Genomic DNA, 21,821 nt, shown 5'->3' on the forward strand with positions numbered 1-21,821 from the left:
GAGATGAAGGAATTAGGTGAGTTACAATATTTTCTTGGCATAGAAGTTGTTAGATCAAAACATGGCATATTTCTATCACAGCGAAAATATGTGTTAGACTTGTTAACAGAAACTGGAATGCTTGATTGTAAGCCAGCTGATACACCCATTGAGCAGAACCACAAGTTAGGGATGTATCCAGACCAAGTACCCACTGACAAAGAAAGGTATCAAAGATTGGTTGGGCGACTAATTTATCTATCACACACACGCCCCAACATAGCTTATGCTATGAGTATGGTGAGTCAGTTTATGCATCAACCAAGTGAGGCACACATGAATGCAGTAATACGGATCATGAGGTATTTGAAGGCTGCCCCTGCAAAAGGGTTGATATTCTCCAAACATACACATATGGACCCAGAAGGATACACAGATTCTGATTGGGCAGGATCCATCACAGATAGACGTTCTACTTTTGGATATTTTACTTTTGTGGGTGGCAACTTAGTCACTTGGAGAAGTAAGAAGCAAAAAGTTGTGGCTAGATCAAGTGCTGAAGCAGAATTTAGGGGAATGGCTCAAGGACTGTGTGAATTGCTCTGGTTACGGAACTTACTGAAGGACCTTGGAGTTAAACCATTAAAGGCTACAAACTTGTACTGTGACAATAAAGCTGCTATCGAGATAGCACATAACCCAGTACAACACGACCGTACCAAGCATGTGGAAGTCGACCGACACTTCATCAAAGAGAAACTTGAAAAGGGTATAATTAAGTTTCCGTTTGTAAACTCGGAAAACCAACTTGCCGACATTCTGACGAAGGCCGTATCAAGTAAAGTTTTTTATGATTCACTTGACAAGTTGGGCATGCGTGATATCTTTGCACCAACTTGAGGGGGAGTGTTAGTTAAGACAAAAACAAGACATAGACAAGACCCTAAACCAAGGAAAGCTTGTCTACTATCTCTCATACTTTTCCATGTTTACATACCCATGTTTTAGGGATGTTTACACATCCATGTTTTAGGGATACCTTTCCAGGATTTGTGCTAGATGTAATTATTAATTAACCATGTACAATTGCATATAACTCTCAAGTGAGTAATACAATTTCAGATTAGCATTCTCTGCAAATCTTCTTCTCCAAGTTCATCTCTATTCTCTCAATTACACTATCTTTGGCACCCTTTACTATTCCTTCCCCTTCCTTCAGTCTCTTCGCACTCTTCATTGTCCACAGCTGCTAGAAATCCACTATACATTGGATCTGAACTCTCATACAAAAGCCTGAGCACCTGTTTAATTGAAGGCCTATTCCGGCCTTCTTTCTGGGTGCACCATCTCACAACAGACATGATAGTCTGAAGCTGATCCAGATCAACTGAATCCCGTATACTGGGATCCACTAGATCAGGTAGCCTTAACTCTGATGCCATGTATTTTTGCGACCATTCTACCAAATTCCTGTTGTCTTGTATTGCACGTCTCGCAGTCACTATCTCCAACAGTAGCACACCATAGCTGTACACATCACTTTTCTCCGTCAGCTCTTGGGTAACCACATACTCAGGATCCATATAACCTGAAGTCATCCGTTCAATATTCTTAAGTTCTTTAGCAAGAAAAAATATATCTTTTTTATGTCAGGCTATTAAACAAGCTTGACTCTAACCTGGAGTGCCCCGGATATCCGTGTTTACCACTTCAAAGCAAATAGAACCATCTTTCGAAGCATGTGCAAGGCCAAAATCTGCAACCTGGAACAAAAAGGAGAGAGATCTATTTCAAAGAATTTAAAAGGGGAGCATCTCCACAAGCTCAGTTTGGATGGGAAAATAAAGAAGCTACCTGATCCACTCCAATTCCCACCAAACCTCGTCAAGCTAACTCTGTGGTCTTCCTATCTCGAGGAAGATTCAATAGTTAGGCTTGGGAGGTTGCCAAACCTAAAGATGCTTCTCTTGGGATCCGATTCATACACGTGGACAAAACTGGTTTGCTCCTCCTCGGAAGGGTTTCCCCAGTTGCACATTCTACATTTACAATCTTTATTGTCTTTGGAGGAATTGATAGTGGAAGAAGGGGCAACGCAATGATGAAGCTCAAGAATCTAAAGATAGACCACTGTCCAAGATTGCAAAAGATTCCAGAACGATTTAAGTTATTGACTACATACTCTTGAAGGAAGGGGATATATGTTGGTTGAATTTTGGGGATATATATTGCTGGCCTAGATGTTTATTTGCTTGCATTGGAGTGAAGAGTTTGGGCAGTGAGCTTGTTCGTTGGTCTGTCTAATTTCCTCCAGTTCTAGCTATTAATTTGGGTTCTGCTTTTTGTTTTGCATGTTGTTTATTTGGCTTTTCCTTATAAAAGTTGTTCGGTTTTAATTTCTGAAAATCGAATGACTATATTGTTTTCAGCCATTTTGGGACACCAATGACCAAGATTGTTTTTTTTATTATCTGTTTTGGCCATCACAAGTAACTCGAATGCATGTGGAATTATATATCCAAAAGACATTTCTTCTTTTAGTCCCCTGTGGTAGGCTTGTGTGCCTCCTCTTTTAGTCCCCTGGGGTGTTTAAGTTGTTATCCTGGGTTTTAGCTTTGCCTGGTGCGTTTTTTGGTTGTATTGGCCAGTGGCCCTCTTTTTCCCTTTCGTAATTGAAAGTGTGTTTCGACCAGAAAAAGACATTTCTTCTAGGTATGACACTAATTTATACTAAATGTTGGTTATAAAATTGTTAAACTTCATACCAATGGTATTTTCCTATTTGGTTGTAAAAGCGTTTTGTTTTTTTAATTATTTTCCTATTTATTTATTTTGGTTGGTTAGAAGGAAGATGATGAACACTGATCCATCCTAATATAATCCGAGTCCAATATCATAAATAAAAAAATTTAATTTGAGAGAGAGAGAGAGAGAGAGAGAGAGAGAGAGAGAAATCAACATTGTTTGACTATTTGAACTAAAATAAAACATTAAGTTTATAGAATTATCAGTTAATGTGGTCATGGCGGAACTAAGAATTTTTCTGGAGATGTGCTAAATTTTTTAATTTTATTAATATGGGAGATCTATATAAACAATGAGAACTTTTTTTTTCTTTTTTTTTTTTCTCTTTTTTGTATGGGAGAACCCAAATACACTCAAGTCATTCACGCGACTACAAAGGAAGAACACTCATACAAAAAGTACGGCAGCAAAGACACCATGGTGCATACGGCTTGCACCATGACGAGCACTCTCTCACATTTTGTGCTCACAAAAACTGCCCACACTATCTCTTTGCCAAGCCATACCTTATTAAATAGCCAAAGCAAAGACAAATGACGCAACCAAGTAATATTTACAGGCGTGCGCTAATTTTATTTTTTTGTTGGGATCAATTATAAGCCATATTTTTTTTGTTCAGATTAATGAAAGTGGTATATTTTTTGATTAATTCAGTATATTTCCTTCAAATTAAAAACTATTTTCAGAATTCATTTTTTTTTTAAATACTATTTTCGGAGAGATATGTGAACAAAGAAATCTACAACAAACCAAGAAAACCTAGAAAAACCAAAAATCAGAGGCTTGGACGAAGAACAATTTGAAGCTCAAGGACATTGGCTCAGCGGAGTGGTTTAGTTAGCGAGGGTCCATATTTCAAAATTTCCAAAAGGGGCAACTTCAATAAATTTGAAAAAACAAAATCAAAGAGACATATAAACATTATTTGAGCCAAATCAAAAGCTGAATAAACCAAAGGAGAGAGAGAAAAAGAAACTTTAGTAATTAAAGTATTAAAGTATTTGGCTGTTGAGTTTACACAATTAAGTATAATTTGTCTCTCTTCAAAGTTAACCCTATGCTAGAGCCACTCTAACCCAAGCCGAAAGCACTATCATTGCCTCAAGCCAGCCGAAAGCACCAGACAACAAATATTCCTTTCACATTCCAATTCCACCCTAATGCATTAAATAATGTCAATAAAAGCCATAACAATTTCTACACTTGTTTCACAGCACTTTCCTTTGTCAGATTGCCCATTTGATTTGCTGCATGTTTCCATTTTACTTTGTCCAATTGTTAATAAAAAACTATATTAACATTTTTGGTTCTTATCAGAGGCTCCATCCTGTCCTTGTGTAAAAGATGTTTAAACATTATTGGTGCTGAAAAGTATAAAAAGTTTTAGGTGGGCATCCACCAAGCAATAACGCTTTGCAAGTTCCTTGAATATGAGGAACGTGGGTGCATCGAAGGACCCATAACAAAAAAACTGTACAATTCTGCAGGAGGGACTCACCAATCACTTTACAGTTATTTTTTCCAAGTGTCTTCAAATTCAATTGTTCCCACTCAAATGAGGAACTTTATCATTATTGGTGCAATAACGCTTTGCAAGTTCCTTGAAATTCAATTCTTCTCTTCTCACAAAGATGAGGAACTTTATCTTTATCCGAAAGCAAATTTCACGTTGTGTTAAGGGAATCCAAGGAACTCAGATACCTAGGTGAAGAACAGCAACCAATCATTCATATCAACAAAAGCCAGAAAAAAGTAATCTCCATCCATTAATTATTAAGAGCCAGCCATTTTTATTGTTGGAAAAAGAAACAGGGAAAGAATCGGACCAGAGAGAGAAGATGGCTGAGTTTGCAGTTTCGACTGTCGTCGAAAAGCTCACGAACTGGATCACCGAAGAAGCACTTCTCTTGGAAGGTGTGGGCGACAAGGTTGAGCAACTACGAGACGAACTGCGGTGGATGCAAAGTTTCCTCAAGGATGCAGATGCAGAGCAAGAGAAAAATGAAAGACTTCGCAATTGGGTGTCTCAAATAAGAGAAGTGGCTTTGGATGCCGAATATGTTATAGAAACTTACATTGCAGAAGCAGCATCTCACAGTTCATGGAACATAACTGCAAAGTTAATCAATCGTTACTGGGCTGGAAAGAAGATTGGAAAAATCCAATCTAGGGTCCAAAACATTTCAAGCCAAAAAGAACATTTTGGGATCACCAGCACTAGTCGAGAGGGACGTGAAGGGACGATTGCTTCTGCAAATGAAAGGCTACGATGGTGGAGACAGACATCGCCCAATATCGAGGAAGATGATTTGGTTGGTCTTGTAGAAGATACCAAAGCATTGCTAAGACAACTATCTAGCATGGACCTGCATCGCCGTGTGGTTTCTATTGTGGGCATGGGGGGTCTAGACAAAACCACTCTTGCAAAAAAATTGTACAATCATTGTGATATCGCAAAACAATTTGATTGCAAAGCATTTGTTTATGTATCTAAAGATTACCGTAGAAGAGACACTCTGCAAGGGATAATTGTAGTTGTAAGTCCTAATTGCAATATGGAGGATTTGAAGAAACTAGAAGAGGAGGCATTGATATCGAAGTTGCACGAATTGTTGAAGGAGAGAAGGTATTTAGTGGTTCTTGATGATATTTGGGAAACAGAGGTCTGGGATAGCATGCAATCTGCATTTCCAAGTGGAAAGATGGGAAGTAAGGTGATGCTCACCACCCGAAAAAAGGAAGTTGCTTTATATGCAGATAGCGAACAAATTGAGCCGCGGTTTCTAACGCAAGAAGAAAGCTTTTTACTGTTCCGCAAGAAAGCATTCCCGGGAATGAATGAAATGCCTTCTGATTTGGAAAATATCGGGAGACAGATGATGGCGAAATGCGGTGGTCTGCCACTAGCAGTGGTGGTGCTTGGAGGATTATTGTCCACGAAAAGGAAGACCGCAGAGGAATGGAGACGCGTGCTTCAAAACATCGACTCTCGCCTGATTGACCAAGATCGTGTTTCTGCAGTTTTAGCTCTAAGCTACAATGATTTGCCTTTCCACTTAAAATCATGTTTTCTCTATATGGGTCTTTTCCCTGAGGATTCCTCTATATCGAAAACAAAGTTGATACAATTGTGGGTTGCAGAAGGATTCTTACCACAACAAAGAGAAGAAGCTGCGGAAGGTGTCGCCGAAAATTGCTTAAACGAGTTGGTTGATAGGTGCATGATCCAGGTAGGAACACTAACCTCACTTGGAAGTCTTAAAGCCGTTCGCATGCATGATGTTCTCAAAGACTTCTCTATCTCCAAGGGCAGAGAGGAAAGTTTTCTTGAAATTTATAGTGGGCAGGAAATTGAATCGCCAACATCACAACGGACCAAATGTCGAAGGCTTGCAATCCATGGTGAACATGATAACCTGTATGTTTTTCTAAAGCCGTATGCCCCCTATTTACGCTCCCTTCTATTTTTCAACATACGGGATTCAAAATTCGACTTTGTTTTCAAGGATTTCAAGTTGCTCAGGGTCCTAGATGGTGTTCCCTTTCCATCTCGAGCACTAAGTGTTGTAGGAAACCTAATTCAACTGAGGTGTCTAGGAGTATTAATGAGAACAGATATGTGGAAACCCGATCTGCCTCGATCAATTGGAAAACTGAAGAATCTACAGACACTCGAAGTAACAAATTTCATACATCAGCCGTGTTTTCCTGATGTTATTTGGAAGTCGAAGAATTTGAGACATTTGGTGGTCGTCAGTCCACCTGCTGTAATGAATTCTAGATTGGTTTTCTTAAACAATTTAAGGACCCTAAAAGGGGTAACGGGTGGAGGATGGACATATGGCCGTTTAGCCAGCTTGACTAATCTGCGACGACTGAAAATAGTACAATTAGTGGGAGAAGAATTCAACTCAGTGGTTTCCAACATAGAGAGATTGCACTGCCTTGAATCCTTGTCGCTGGATTTTCTTTTTTGCAATTCTACATTGCCAACAGCCATAAGCCTTTCTCATTTGGAGCATCTCCACAAGCTCCATTTGAAAGGGAAAATAAAGAAGCTACCTGATCCACACCAATTCCCACCGAACCTCATCAAGCTAAGTCTTTTTCATTCCGATCTCGAGGAAGATTCAATAGTTAAGCTTGGGAGGTTGCCAAACCTAAAGATGCTTCTCTTGGGATACGATTCATACAAGTGGAGAAAACTGGTTTGCTCCTCCTCGGAAGGGTTTCCTCAGTTGCACATTCTACATCTACAAAATTTAGATGAATTGGAGGAGTTGATAGTGGAAGAAGAGGCAATGATGAAGCTCAAGAATCTAAAGATAGACCGCTGTCCAAGTTTGTGGAGGATTCCAGAACGATTTAAGTTATTGACTACAAACTCTTGAAGGAAGGGGATTTATATTGGCTGGTCTGTCTTATTTCTTTAAATTTCTCCCTGTCCGCTGGTCTGTCTATTTCCTCCGGTTCTACTAGCTATTTGGGTTATTTTGCAGGCTGTTTGTTTGGCTTTTCCTAATAAAAGTTTGTTGTTCGTCGAGTGTTAATTTCTGAAAGAAAATACTACGTAATTGAGTTGAGGGTGGGTTTGCATTGTTTTGCTGCTGTTTTTCTTTTGTTTTTCAAGCTTGCTGTTTGATTGCTTGAGTTGAGGATTATTCTGAGGCTGTACCGTATGTATGCCGGTCCATTATAATATAAAACCGACATAATTCTCCATCAAATCACTTTAAAATGTTCATAATTTATTCAATTTCAAATTACTAAAAGAGGAAAAATTGCATGAAACCAACTACGTTTGATTTGATTCAATTGGGTTCTCACATCCGATCCAATGCCAGATTTGAAATTTAGCAATCCAATGCAATATGCAGATAAATGCAGGCTTATTTCTGATGCAAGCCTCAGGCTTGTTTTCAGCCCTTTTGGGACACGGATGAGTAAGATTGCTTTTTATCTGTTTTGGCCATCACAAGTAACTCGAATTCATGTGGAATTATATATCCAAAAGACATTTCTTCTAGGTATAACACTAACTGATACTAAATGTCGGTTATAAAATTGTCAAACTTCATACCCATAGTACAAGCAAAGATGTATATATATATATTTATGTTTCTCTTCCCCAAAACTTTTAACAAGCAAAACACAAAAGGATGCAACATTACCGTCCTCACAATTTTCTTTGGCCTTTGGCCGATACTGGGAAACACCTTGAAGTTGTTTGATTTGCTTTTCAAAGGTTGAGCTAAAGAAATACTCAACGTACCTCTAATCTCGCAACAGGCCGGCAATCTGATTCAGTGGTTTCAAAAATGATCAAGTGCTACCAGCCCTTTCTAAATGGTGATAATGGCTAAATGAATGCTTCAAACGGATAGAATATTTGGAGGGGATTGTGGGGAACCATTTTCCAGCAAGAAGCTTCTACTACAGTAGGATCTGGATGTACTTGAAGAAGAAGCAAGATATCTTCCATCCCCACTGTGAAAAATCATGTCATTCCTATGCATCTTCCCTTTACTATTCCTTCCCCGTCCTTCAGTCTCTTCGCACTCTTCATTGTCCACAGCTGCTAGAAATCCACTATACATTGGATCTGAACTCTCATACAAAAGCCTGAGCACCTGTTTAATTGAAGGCCTATCCCGGCCTTCTTTCTGGGTGCACCATCTCACAACAGACATGATAGTCTGAAGCTGATCCAGATCAACTGAATCCCGTATACTGGGATCCACTAGATCAGGTAGCCTTAACTCTGATGCCATGTATTTTTGCGACCATTCTACCAAATTCCTGTTGTCTTGTATTGCACGTCTCGCAGTCACTATCTCCAACAGTAGCACACCATAGCTGTACACATCACTTTTCTCCGTCAGCTCTTGGGTAACCACATACTCAGGATCCATATAACCTGAAGTCATCCGTTCAATATTCTTAAGTTCTTTAGCAAGAAAATATATATCTTTTTTTATTTCAGGCTATTAAACAAGCTTGACTCTAACCTGGAGTGCCCCGGATATCCGTGTTTACCGCTTCAAAGCAAATAGAACCATCTTTCGATGCATGCGCAAGGCCAAAATCCGCAACCTGGAACAAAAGGAGAGAGATCTATTTCAAAGAATTTAAAAGGGGTTATTAGCATGCATTTTCAGAATACATTCCATGCCATAATATCTTAAGACTCTAAAAGTAATTGTAAAAAGTGTCCTTTCCTTTTTGAACCTCTTTTATTTAAAGAGGAGAAAATTTAGTCACAAATGAGTATGTGAACACACCTGGATCTATTAAGAGAAACTATTATCTTTCTTCATTTAGTTGTTTACAAAATAAAAATTAAAAATTAAAAATTTGCACCAAAGAGATTGTATTAAAAGCTATATCTGTATCCAACCATATACCTTGGCACGAAAACTCTCATCCAATAAGATGTTGCTAGACTTAATATCTCTATGGCACAGAGGAGGATCACAATAGAAATGGAGATACTCCTGCAGTTCAGAACAGCAAATTAGGAAGAAAATCTATTTTTTCAGTGTGTGTGTTTGTGTAACTGATTGTGAACAAATCTGAAATCTCATGAACAAAACAAGCCAGTAACAAGATAAGCATAACCCATGAGTTTACCAGAGCATTAGCCACGTCAATGGCAATTTGGACTCTAGTCCGCCAAGTTAGAGGAGTTCTATTTGGAGCTGCATACACGTGAGTAAACATATTCAGGATAGATTAATGGCCTTAAAAAAATGTTGGTTTGGAAACAAAATAAGAGAATGATTTTATGTCGTCTTCCATAGCTTTTGGATGCCTGAATATATCATTCGGAAAGGTGACAATCACCATATTAAGTGGGATTCCACCGAGAGAGAGAGAGAGAGAGACAGACAGACAGACAGACAGACAGACAGACAGACAGACAGAGACAGAGAGGCACCAAAAGATAAAACAATGGACTTCAAATGGGATGAAAAACACCATCAAATCATCCCTTTCCATAAAGTGGTTTTACAACACCATTCTCAAAGCAAGTGAATTCGGGAGATGGAGTAGCATACAGTGAAGATGATCCTTCAAGCTACCATTTGCCATGTATTCATACATGAGAAACCTGCCAAGAAACACATAAAGCATTTGGGCAGGTACATAAGCTCCACAAACATACACAAATCCACATAAATCATCTACCTCTCATGTTTCTCACTGCAAAAACCCCTTAGAGAAACAAGATGACGATGATGCAATCTGGCAAGGAGCACTATCTCTCTGCAGAACTCATGCTCCCCCTGCTCTGAAACTTTGTTCATCCGCTTCACTGCTGCCACTAAACCATCACTAAAGTGAGCTTTGTACACAGTTCCAAATCCCCCTCGTCCAATGATCGTGTTGAATGTTTCTGTCGCCTTCTTTATTTCCTTGTAGCTGAATTTTCGGAACATAGATGGAGCACCTGCACTTATTTCCCATCCCGGAGAGGAACCCCAACAAAAAATATTCAATAAGGAATACCAGTCACTATGAAAGCAAATTAACAGGAAAAAAAACCTAGAATTGTACCTTCCTGAAATTTCCTCATAGCAGGAGTTGAGGGAAAGGATTTTGATGATTTTTTATCTATATTCTCAGACTCCAGAAGCTCTTTACTTTTCCTACGAATGAGAACTATCAAGACTAAAAGCATCATTACAGCGACAGCTGTTACTGCAATCCCAATACCTGGAACCATTGTCAAGTGGTAGGAATGATGTTTTTCACTTATGGGAAGACCCAACGAGTGTTGGCTTGGGCTAGAAGCCACCAAAGGGCTCGGAGAAGCCTTTGGGGTGGATGATGGGGATGGCTCTGAAACTAGAAACACAATCGTAAGCAAAAAAATAAAAGAATCCTTAACTGTTTGGATTAAAATATATATATATATAAATATATATAGACCAAGAACCCCATTTATAAAACATGCCAACACATAATTACCATGAATAATAAGTTAAATCCAGATCTTCTGCTTTTAAAATTACAAGGATAACTTTCATAACAAAAATGTATTGTACATTTTACTGGACTATGTGATTGAAAAAACAAACAAGGATCACTGCTGCAATATGTTTCAAGAAAAATGATGTACTGGCATAGATATCCTCATCCAAAGCTTGCTATAGAAACATTTCAAAATACATTAAAGTTGTTCCCAACACCAACCTTTCCACGACAAAAATAAATAATTAAATGACAAAGGCAAAGTTGAAGGACCAAGTTCATTTGAAGGGGCCTTATCTTATCTCAACAAAACTGGATCCAAAAATTCATTCATCATTCCAGTTTACCAATATTTGTCACATCTTACAAACTGAAATTTCATTCTCTGCCAGAACTATCCATACCTGGTAGGATGTTAAGCCCCTGGACTTGAAAGAAACAGCTTGCAATGCCAATAGCTGAAGCATCATCAACTTGACTAGCCAGTGCAGCAAAAGTTGCGTCCCGGCAGGTACTCAATGTTATATTATCTTCTGTTCCTAATAGATGATGAAGATAAACAATGCCAGCATTTAAACACTTCTTGCAAGTACTTTCCTCCGAAAGTGGTACTTTGCAATTTTCCATGACATCAATGAATTTTGGAGACCGCAGCATCTGTGTAACAGTTGTTCGGCCCTTACACTCATAATTTACTGGAATTTTTGTCCCAAACCCACAGAAAGCTGTTGCATTTCGGGGAACTCCATACAGTTCTAAGGTTTGTGATATAGAATGGAGGCATATGTCAGATAAATTTGAAGGAACCCCTAAGTTGCTTGTTGAATTTGCATACTGAGCAATAGAAACAGCAATGAAAGCATTTATATAGCGGCAACACTTTCCTCTGTCATCGTTATTAGAGCACAAGGAAGCTGCCAGAGTAACGTTTGATCCACTCAACTTTAAGGGGCACTCTGCAAAAGTAGAAATTATGGGCAACATGAGATGGCTTTTTCTTCCCATTTTTGGGGTATCAGTTATGGAAACCATATTTCATTGAAAAACAGCTGCAACATGGGACATCAGACTGTTTAAACAGTACAGAAAAGTACTAGTAATCTTTACAATTGGATTTAAAAGTTTGTATCAAGGCAAACATATCACAGCCTTGGAAAGGAGATATAAGATTCTGCAAAGAAAATAAGTACGTAGATAACCCATATCTTGCAGCTTTTCAGACTTCTTCATGCAGGGTCCAGCACATCTGAGTCTTGGATCTCAAAACTTGTGTTGTACATAAGTAAAGAATAAGAACAACTTAAGGAAGAAAAGAAAAATAGCGTCCTATTTGAGATATAGAATAAGCACATTTGTCACTTACAGAAAAGATTATGACTCAGCAATGCACTTTATTCATGAATGAAGATGAATTTTCTTGGATTATCCTAAAAAGTTCAATGAAGTGCTATTGTGATAATGATTGCAAACCAAGACAGATCACAAATATGTTATCTTTCACGTGTACCAGTATATGAAGTACCAGACACGAGATAGATCTTCCAAAGAACAAGGCAACTCCTTATTTACGTGGGAGCTATAAAAGTTTTAATCGTATTTTGCTGTGATGCATTGATGCAATGCTCTATCTTGCACACCGTATTGGTATAGGACACAAAGCCAAGCAAGCACATGTGACTCTTTATAAGGTCAGCAACCTTTTCTTATATAGCTTATATGAAAGACAAGAATAAGATACTTATGCGAGGCAACAATAATACTAAAACAGTTGGAATACACCAGAACACATAGAGATTTCTGAAACTACAAAAACCCAGTTGCAGTGTAACTACTTTGGCTATAAACTCCTAAGCAAAACCAATAATGTGCGAAAGAACACTTCTGAAATGCCCATTAAAAATGCAAAAGTGAGCTTGTAGCCAAATTGAGCTCAAAATTGAAACACACGACACGACCATGCCAATAACATCTATCCACCAAGAGCACCTCCACCAAATGAATGAGTTCGTAAAATCCCAAAATCTCCGAGAAAATGATACACATTGTAAGTGCCCCCATTAAAAATCGCAGCACATTAATTTTTTCGTTAAAAGGGAAAGAAGAAATACAGAACTCACGGGTGCCTAAAAAAAATTTATAAAAAAATGTCAAGGACTTGAAATTTTCTATAGGACCCATCTCCTATAAACCCAAAATGGGGTCTCTGAAAGTGAAAGCGCCCAAAACATGAAATGCAATAAGATGGAAAACGAAAGCAACAATCATATGAATAACTAAATACAATTGCAGCCTCTTCAGTCACTCTCAAAACAGAACGAAGCAAAGCAAACGAGAGAACAACAACCAAAGCAGAGCTTTATGAGAAACAAGAAAATGACCCAGAAATATTTACTCACCTGCCATTATTGGAGGGAGAAGCTGCATTCCAAGAAATACAAGAAAACCCAGAAGAAATCCCGGTCCGTACACGGCCATGGTCGAGACCAAGAGGGAAAGTTCCACTCACCAAGAGAGCAAAGAGAAGTGGGGTAAGAAACAACGAGCCAGTATGTTAACACATTTGGGAACCACAAAAACGAAGGCTTGTGACTCTGAGAATGTGTGTGTGCGTGTGAGAGTGAGAGAAAGAGAGTGAGAGAGGGTTTTGACTGTGGGAGTTGACTGGAATGGGCCCACCACCCTCTCCTTTGAGAATTTTCCGTGTGGTAAATTTTAGAATTCTTATTCTTTGTCAAATTTAATAGGTAGCTGTGGGGCCCTGTTTCCCAGTATTATACTGGGGAGGGTCACATTTCATTGGTCTTCTGGGAACACAAAAAACCCAGTTACGTTCTTGTTTTTGTTTTTTTAATTTCCATTGTGCTGTTCAAAGTTTTGGCTTTCTCGAGTGGTATCAGTTGCATGTGCATATAGAGTCATATGGAAATGGAAATCAGTGGTAAGTCCAAAATTGGGTTTTTATTCCCTTTTTAGTTACAAAAGAGTCTAAGAGGGTGACTCAAAACTGTTCTTACATTTGGATGTTAATCTTCTGGTTTCCTCTGCCATGCGATTATAGGCCGGTCGACCAGCATGCTATGTTTTAGGCTTCGAGTCGCAACTTGCTTCGATAAACATCAATTTTCATCAATTTCTTTTTCGAATTTTTATTTATTTATTTTTAATGTCATTCTGTATATGCTTGTTTACTTCCATTTTAGAAAACTGGATTTTAGAATCACCATACGAACTTCGATTTTAGATTTTAAACAAGAACATGTGCCGATTAACAGAAAATTACACTATAGTGATCGAGTCCGGATAAAAATCGGATATTAACACCCATATAAGAGAATATTGTACGCTTTCTCATAAACTTGTACATGTTAGCATGTCTTGTTATCTCGCTAAGGATAAATGTTAGCTTGTTCAAGCTTCTCCTTGTTTTCCCGCTAAGGAGAGTTTTTTATTTCTTTTTTTCGTCTGAAAGAGGAAGAGAGTTTCTTACCCACACTACTAAATTGTCATAAGTGTTCGAACCTAGACCACCAATATGCAGATTACTGTTAGATAAGAATTGACATAATTAAAAACTGTTGGGTAATATGATGAGGGAAGGTAAATATACTATATGTTAGATAAGAATTGACATAATTAGATAGGATTAATCTTTGGCACAGTAAATTTTTGATTGCGCTTATTGCTCCTCCAATTAAGTGGACCCCTTACATTCCCTGGAAATCAATCCCGTGTTGATGTGTCCAATCATCTCATCCTAGTGACCAGGTAGCATGTGAGAACCATAGACTTCATTAACGAAGGTTCATGTGAGACCCACAGATTTAATTGTTTTTTTGTTATTTTTAATGTTTATAATTTTGTTCTTTTTTGATCAGTTTGTTCTAAAAAGCAAAAAGGTTGGCACCCTTGTGAACAATTGTGATGATGATGTTGTCCGTATTGTGGTTGTCTGTCTTTGCCACAAAAACAATGCATGACAATGATGTAATGGTGTGTACAAGCTTTGTTTTGTTGGAGCATATAAATTAATAGTTGCTGTAAATATAACTCAGATTTTTTTTGTTCAAAAATAAATAAAAGTGCAATAGTGGTGGTGGCGTCTGCAGTAGTGACACCACACCACATTGGTGGGTTTAGGCCCCAACCCTTTATTTTTTTCTTTTTGAAATAATTTACATGCAATGTCAGCCCAATACTTTATAACCCATATTTATCAGTCCATGGAATGGAATTTTTTTGGACGAAATTTTTTTTGGACGAAAATGGAATGGAATAGTGTGAATTATTAGTTTAGTGAAACTCTATAGTGAGGGTGTTGTATATGGACGCCTCATGTGCATTTTCATATTAGTTACAAGATCATTTCATTAAACTTAAGTGAAGTTACTATTTATAGGAATCATGTGGCTAATATGAATGTCCACATCTATGGTCCATATATGGCACTCTCACCATAGAACGACTTATTTAGTTAAAGAGCAAATTTCCTAATTTCAATATACTTTTAATAATTTATTTAAGAAAACCCCTTATTACCAACCTACACAAATTAAACCACAACATGGAACATACATCAATTTGTGCATATAGATTTACCTTAACTAGAAACATTGAAGAGTGGCGTTATCGCTACTCTCATTCACAATGGTAAATTCACATCAAGTGGACATAAAGGGGCAAAGTTGCATGGACTTAAACTGTATCATGTATGTGAGAAGAAAATGTTATAAATACGCAATTGTTCTTTTATATTTCTTCACCCACTTTATCTATTACATTTCAACAACAAAAAATATTCTTTTAACCCATTATTTCTAAACAACCCATATATCCCTTCACCTTCACTTTTTTTCTTGTGTGTGTGTGTGGATAGATCTCCACCTTCACCTTCACCTTCACCTTCTCCTTCATAATCATATAATACGTATTACAAGTATTGCCTTTTGTGGAACGTCAGTCAAATTTGTAACTTACAAGTCTTGTAATGTCAAGAGAGAAGGAAGCTGCTTCAAGCAAACAAAAGAAAAAAAATCAAAGGCAAAAGAGAATTTGCTTTCTTTCTTGCTCAGAACTTTACCTTTTCTCAAAAAAAATTGGTTTCGGAAAAGGAGGGAAACAAAGCACACAAGTTATCAAAATCAAACAATCCAAAATCCAAAATCAAAGCATTTTATTGCACTTTTGGGAGGTCCAACTAATTGTCAAGTAAATCCAGCCCAACTAATTTTAAATTCCTAGATTCGAATCTCATAATAATTATATATTTATAAAGCAAAAGACGTTTATGATTAAGTTTTCAAATAACCCAAAATTGCGTTTATTTACGAAAAATATTATATATATATATATATATTTGGAATCTTTCATATTTAGAGAGGCGATAACATAAACATACTAAATTCACACATACTACACAAATGCTAGGACTCAAACCTTAAACCTTTCTTGAATGAGCAATTGCTCCAAATCACTATATTAGTAGGTCATTTGCAACTTCATTTTCAATGAACAAATACGTAAAACAATTGTTTTCTTCTTCTTTCTAATGAGGCAGGTCAAGACGCTCCTGACCTTAAATACAATGAGACTATAGTCAAAGCAGACAAATCAATAGAAAAGTTACAAGTGACCAGAGAAGAAATTTTAAGTGATTATTTTTCTTAGTCCTAATGATGACCTACTTAAAAATGCTTGACGTTTAAGTCAAAGCATCATATTCACTTAGCAATCTTATTAATCTTCTTTCTTCATAATAAAAAAAAAGAAGTTTAAAATGCAACTACCCATTTAGATAGGTCTTTATCCACACAAAAGAGGAGAATTTGAATTAAAACAAGCAAAGAAATGGCAATGAAATCTGATAATATACAACAATCCCATCTTACTTGCTAAAAAGATGAAAGAGAAGAAGAATTCTAGTGTGGGGCCTCTCCAACTTTACTTCCACAAAATACACATGCCTGATTTTCCAACTAGGTTTTGGTCTTAAAAGACTTGTTATATAGACACTGATGGTGATTTAAAAAGAGTCCTGAACAATTTCTATTTCTTTGCTTAAACAGAGGGCACCCTTTTTTTTTTTGGTTCTCTGTTCTTTGAGAATTGCCCTGCATCTGTAGATTGTGTGCAAGTAAAGCTCCATAGCCAACACCTCAATGGAGCTTGTAATTAACTTCTTCTTCTTCTTCTTCTCCATCATCTTTTTTTTTCCTACACTCTGACCCATCTCTGTTTTTTTTTTTTTTAACTTGCAGAGACTCATTATCATTGCAACTCTGTTAGCTACCATTTCTCTCCTTGATCTTTCCTCAGCCCGCAAGGTTTCAACTTTTTAATTTATTCCTCCTTTCTCTTTAATTCAAAACTGAAAACCCATTTCATTTCTTGTTAATTTATAAGCATTTGCTCAACTTAAAATCGACACCAACCATTTTTCACTCTGTTTGTTCTGTTTCCTCTGTTTTCTGCAATTTCCAGGAGGGGCAGAAATGCATCAAGAACAGCGACTGTGACTCGGGCTTGCACTGCGAGACGTGCCTTGCAGACGGGAACCTGGTGCCCAAATGCACCAGAACCCAACCCATAAGCCCCATTTCTCAGGTACCCAATTTGTTTAATTTTTTCAGTTCATTTTCAGCTTTGGTCTGTCCGCAATTGTTTGATGTGGTTGTGCATTTATACATGAACAGGTCAAAACGCTGCCGTTTAATAGGTATTCATGGTTGACAACCCACAATTCGTTTGCGAGGTTAGGCGAAAGGTCGGCGACTGGCTCTTTAATTCTTGCTCCTACTAATCAGCAAGACAACATTACCGATCAGCTTAATGTATGTCTCTTTCTATCTTCTGTATTTTTATGCAGATATAAATTAAAATATATTCATTTGGTTTTTTGATTCTCGGGAAAGTTTGAAGAAAATCATTGAAGAAATGCGTGTGTGTTTTGTGTTTGTTGTGTGTTCTTTTTTCTTTTATTTGACCGAGGAGAGGAAAGGTTTTTTAAGAACAAAACAGACGCTAGAATTCAAGGCCATGCGGTTGAGCGGTGAGGCCTTGTCACTTCGCATTGATGATATTCAATAGACTCCTAACCAAAAAAAGGACCACACCGTGCTTTATTAAATTAGAGGTGTGAATGGGCTAGCCGAGTAGAAAAGTGTCTTAACTTGTAAATTAGTTATCTCATATTCGAACTCTCACGATACAGTCGTAGTGTGGGTATGCGAGAAACCCCAATTCCCTTGTAGTTTAGATTATCACTTGTATTTGAAAAAAAGTGGGAAAGTTGAAAGTGGGCTTTTGTTTATGTTTATATTTTTCTTTTCTTTTTTTCATTATTTCTGAATTTTTGTGCATAACAATATGATTTGGGTTATGGAAATTAGCAACTTAGCAAAATATTGAGGTTTGGCTGGTTGAATTAGCATGAAAAATGATAGTTCAATTCAAGGTTCATATGGGCTCCAATAAGTAATAATGGACACTCTTGCATGAGGGTTCTCACGCTAGGTTTTGATGTGAAAATTTGAAATTTCCAATTTTGGTAGTCTTGGTTGGCTGTTGTGTGACCTACTTGTTGTATGAAAAAATTGGACTTCATATTGCATAAGCACTTTAGAATGAAGTAAAAGAACCCAAAAAGCACTTCTTGATTAAGAAGGAAGAAAAAGTGTGTAATACTACGAGTCTTGCCTTGCCCGGCAAGAATATCCATCAATTGCGCTTGTAGAACCGTAGAAGGATTGGCCAAAGTGTTAGACTTTTTACCCACCTTTTTTTAAGACCAAATTATTATGGAATTAGGTGTATTTTGACTTTGATAATTTCCTCTTCCTCTATTTTCTAAAGGGGAAGAAGAGAATAAGCATACATCCAATAAGATATATTTTGATGATGATGATGATGATGACCACAACTACTTGCAACATACACCCGTCATGCTTGCTCTATAATATAAGCATCACTCTACCAAAAGAGCGAAAATATTGACCCCCATAGATAGAAGTTTCATATAGATAGTGGAAAAAAAATATAAAAGAAATGATATTTTTCAAAATATTATTATGATAATTTTTCAAAATGATAAAAATAAAATATTGATTTCGTGCATTATTTGTTTTCATGAATTTTATTTGTTAACACAATTGTATCATCTTGCAGAATGGTGTTAGAGGGTTAATGCTCGATATGTATGACTTTCAGAATGATATTTGGTTATGTCACTCGTTCGGGGGCAATTGCTACAACTATACATCTTTTGTAAGTATAGATGCGAAATAATGAGTTGTTGCCGATAATTTTTAATTAAAATGTCACTTAGCATTCTAATATATGGAATTACTGATTTAGATTAGATTAAAGTAGAATATCGTTTGTATAAAAAAAAAATATTGGTTTCTATTATGTCGATTAAGTGATGAACTAATGAAGATCTTAAGTTGATGAAGTTTAATTGAGTACCACATAAATGGGAAGCCTGTTTTCTGTGACAGTAACACGAACCGTCAACCTTCAATTAAATTTACTTTTAAAGATGATATTTTCTAAAATTAACTAAATTGAGAATCATTTGGTCACGTAGGTGTGATCAAGTAATTTCTGCTTATATTTATTAAAAGCATCTTTAAAATAGTAGTACTGATTAATCTACAATCTGATTTATCAGCAACCTGCCATTAATGTTCTCAAAGAAATTCAAGCATTTCTTCAAGCAAACCCATCAGAGATTGTGACCATCATCATTGAAGACTACGTCACATCACCAAAGGGCTTGACCAAGGTGTTTGATGCTGCTGGCTTGAGAAAATTCTGGTTCCCAGTGTCAAGAATGCCCAAAAATGGCGGAAATTGGCCAACAGTTGCTGATATGATCCAGAAAAACCAGCGTCTGGTGGTTTTCACTTCGAAACGAGCAAAGGAGGCCAGTGAAGGGATTGCCTACGAGTGGAACTACGTGGTAGAAAACCAATGTGAGTCATGTTGTTAATTTTGAACACGCTAGTTTTTGCGCTGATATTGTGCTTATGTCCAAAACTACGTCACTTAATTTGAAACTTAATGCAGATGGAAACGGTGGCATGATTGCCGGGTCGTGTCCAAATCGCGCAGAATCATCTCCCATGAACACAACAACAAAATCATTAGTCCTAGTCAATTATTTTCGAGATCTTCCAGACGTAACCCAAGCTTGTAAAGATAATTCAGAGTCATTGCTTCGCATGGTCAATACATGTTCTGATGCCGCTGGTAAAAGATGGCCTAACTTCATTGCAGTTGATTTTTACAAGGTATATGAATATTATTTTCCACAATTAATTTAAAATACTAGCAAAACAAAATTAGATGGATGCCTAGTGTGTGTGTATATAAATGTACCTTCAGAGAAGTGATGGTGGGGGAGCTCCTAGAGCAACAGATGTGGCAAATGGTCATTTAGTTTGCGGGTGTGGAACCATCGCCAACTGCAAGGTGAGTAATATATATCCCGTATATAAATCTCCGATATGTTATGTTGTCAGATTATCAATCTGAACAAGACATTCAAACAAATATTAACCTAATACGGTCGTTTAGGTACACACTACTTATTAATGTATTCTTGTGTACACAGGCCAATATGAGTTTTGGAGTATGTCCAGAGCCTGAGGCTGATGTTATACCTACAGCTGCACCACCAAACACCAACTTTGGTTATTCAAATAGGGGGCCAGTTCAAATCCAGTGGTTGTTTGGGAGTCTTCTTGTGACCCTTCTCCTGTTGTTGTCTTTGTAGATTCTACAACCTGAAGTATTCTCGTCTGCATTCTTTAACACAATTAAAACAAAAAGGAAATCTAATCTCTAACCAGCATGAAGTTGACTGTCAATTTGGAATTTGAATTAGTGTGTTGAATGGGACTCATGTGATCATTAAAAAGAAATTAACAGACAGAAAAACAGCATGCCTTCCAGCTTTTTGTAATTGTGGGAAACTTTTGGAGGCAATCTTTTGTCATTGTGCAGTGCACATGGAAGCATGATGGATTTTATATTTCTTTTAGATTTGCTGGGTATATCTTTTCAATTGATAACGTAATTGTCTGAGTTGGGAACGTTTTTGTTGGTGAGCATGTGATGTGTATATATATATATATATATATATATATATATATATATTTTGTTCTACTCTGGCTGCAGAGGTATATATGTCTATTTCGGCTGGGAGTTGGAAGGTTTTTCATTTTGAAATATAATAGCTCCACTCATTTAGAGGTATTAGAATATTGATGTTACCAAACCCACTCACGTTTATGTTAACAGATATTTTTTTTTTTCAATTACAAGAAGATTTGAATCTAAAATCTCTACCCTCGCCCACCCATTTCATGCGATTTTTGTTTTTTGTTTTTGTTAAATACTTAGCTCCTTTGTTTTCAAGGACTCAAATTGCTCCGATCAACAGATTAGGAAATAAATAAAAAATATGAATTTTAACATTAGTATTGAATTCGGAGTAAAAAAGCGAACACACTATCCTAATCAACTGACCAAACTCACATTTTTTACTTCAACTTCTTATTGAAAAGCTCAATGAGTCCGGGAAATTCTAGCTTTCAATTTTAGCAGAATTGTGGTTCCTTCTTGTTGAAACATGCTAGCTTTCAATTATTATTTTTTTCAAAGGTAACCTATTTTTCTCTAAACCTCTTCAAAAATGATTTTTTTTTCTAAAATAAAAAATAAAAACTTTAATTTGAGCTTGGGTTTTAGTTGTACAACAAGGAATGGGTCACTTCATTGAGAGCTGACCATGCCTCAATGGTGGAAGGAAGGTGGGCTTGTAGTTTCATTTGATGGGCTCCAAAAATAAAAAATTTATGATTGATGGGCTACAAAAAAATTAATTTTTTAACAAGTAGATGAAATTTTTTTCTCCGAAGTGTTCTAATAATAAACTCTTTTCCTATTCTTCCAATTATCTATCTGCCTCTTCCATGCAACCTATGAATTCCCTTTTACATAATGAATTTTGATCAAGTAACAGACATTTTATAAATCACAACTATTAAATTATGTAAAACCAA

The 21,821-nt window shown here is 36.9% G+C and overlaps 3 protein-coding genes across 5 annotated transcripts; 2 read left to right on the forward strand and 1 right to left on the reverse strand.

The window, feature by feature from the left end:
• Positions 1 to 1,142: 1,142 nt before the first annotated feature.
• LOC110747281 (putative receptor-like protein kinase At1g49730) lies at positions 1,143 to 13,376 on the reverse strand. Of its 3 annotated transcripts, none has more exons than XM_088245494.1 (9): positions 13,155 to 13,376; positions 11,163 to 11,714; positions 10,342 to 10,632; positions 9,973 to 10,234; positions 9,843 to 9,895; positions 9,415 to 9,482; positions 9,189 to 9,278; positions 1,658 to 1,742; positions 1,143 to 1,567 (listed from the first exon to the last, which is right to left on the reverse strand). In XM_088245494.1, exons 1-9 carry the CDS (start codon positions 13,231 to 13,233, stop codon positions 1,158 to 1,160), a joined length of 1,890 nt encoding a protein of 629 aa, XP_088101620.1. In that variant the 5' UTR covers positions 13,234 to 13,376; the 3' UTR covers positions 1,143 to 1,157. The 3 variants fall into 3 exon arrangements, with proteins under 3 accessions (XP_088101620.1, XP_088101619.1, XP_088101618.1); XM_088245493.1 differs by lacking the exons at positions 1,143 to 1,567; positions 1,658 to 1,742 and adding exons at positions 7,825 to 8,701; positions 8,793 to 8,877 and having other exon boundaries at positions 10,342 to 10,626; positions 13,155 to 13,370; XM_088245492.1 differs by lacking the exons at positions 1,143 to 1,567; positions 1,658 to 1,742 and adding exons at positions 7,825 to 8,701; positions 8,793 to 8,877 and having other exon boundaries at positions 13,155 to 13,369.
• Positions 4,339 to 7,382, forward strand: LOC110770613 (putative disease resistance protein At1g50180). The gene has a single exon (XM_088245125.1). It carries the CDS (start codon positions 4,623 to 4,625, stop codon positions 7,173 to 7,175), a length of 2,553 nt encoding a protein of 850 aa, XP_088101251.1. The 5' UTR covers positions 4,339 to 4,622; the 3' UTR covers positions 7,176 to 7,382.
• Positions 13,377 to 16,717: 3,341 nt separating the features above from the next.
• Positions 16,718 to 20,841, forward strand: LOC110770611 (PI-PLC X domain-containing protein At5g67130-like). Its single transcript, XM_021974784.2, has 9 exons — positions 16,718 to 16,922; positions 17,013 to 17,078; positions 17,236 to 17,358; positions 17,448 to 17,585; positions 18,919 to 19,017; positions 19,424 to 19,727; positions 19,822 to 20,045; positions 20,140 to 20,226; positions 20,369 to 20,841. Exons 1-9 carry the CDS (start codon positions 16,914 to 16,916, stop codon positions 20,528 to 20,530), a joined length of 1,212 nt encoding a protein of 403 aa, XP_021830476.1. The 5' UTR covers positions 16,718 to 16,913; the 3' UTR covers positions 20,531 to 20,841.
• Positions 20,842 to 21,821: the final 980 nt, after the last annotated feature.

This window comes from Prunus avium, chromosome 8 (genome assembly GCF_965620075.1).
Source record: "Prunus avium chromosome 8, drPruAviu1.hap1.1, whole genome shotgun sequence".
Lineage (NCBI taxonomy): Eukaryota > Viridiplantae > Streptophyta > Magnoliopsida > Rosales > Rosaceae > Prunus > Prunus avium.

Bases quoted from the DNA above. Each gene is read 5' to 3' on its own strand.
- LOC110770613 (XM_088245125.1), top strand. From the start codon at position 4,623: ATGGCTGAGTTTGCAGTTTCGACTGTCGTCGAAAAGCTCACGAACTGG.
- LOC110770611 (XM_021974784.2), top strand. The intron at 19,728-19,821 runs GTGAGTCATGTT...AACTTAATGCAG, and splicing joins CTACGTGGTAGAAAACCAAT to ATGGAAACGGTGGCATGATT. The intron at 20,227-20,368 runs GTGAGTAATATA...TTGTGTACACAG, and splicing joins GAACCATCGCCAACTGCAAG to GCCAATATGAGTTTTGGAGT.
- LOC110747281 (XM_088245492.1), bottom strand. From the start codon at position 13,233: ATGGCCGTGTACGGACCGGGATTTCTTCTGGGTTTTCTTGTATTTCTT. The intron at 11,715-13,154 runs GTGAGTAAATAT...CTACTTTTGCAG, and splicing joins TCTCCCTCCAATAATGGCAG to AGTGCCCCTTAAAGTTGAGT. The intron at 9,279-9,414 runs GTAAACTCATGG...TCTGAACTGCAG, and splicing joins TTGACGTGGCTAATGCTCTG to GAGTATCTCCATTTCTATTG.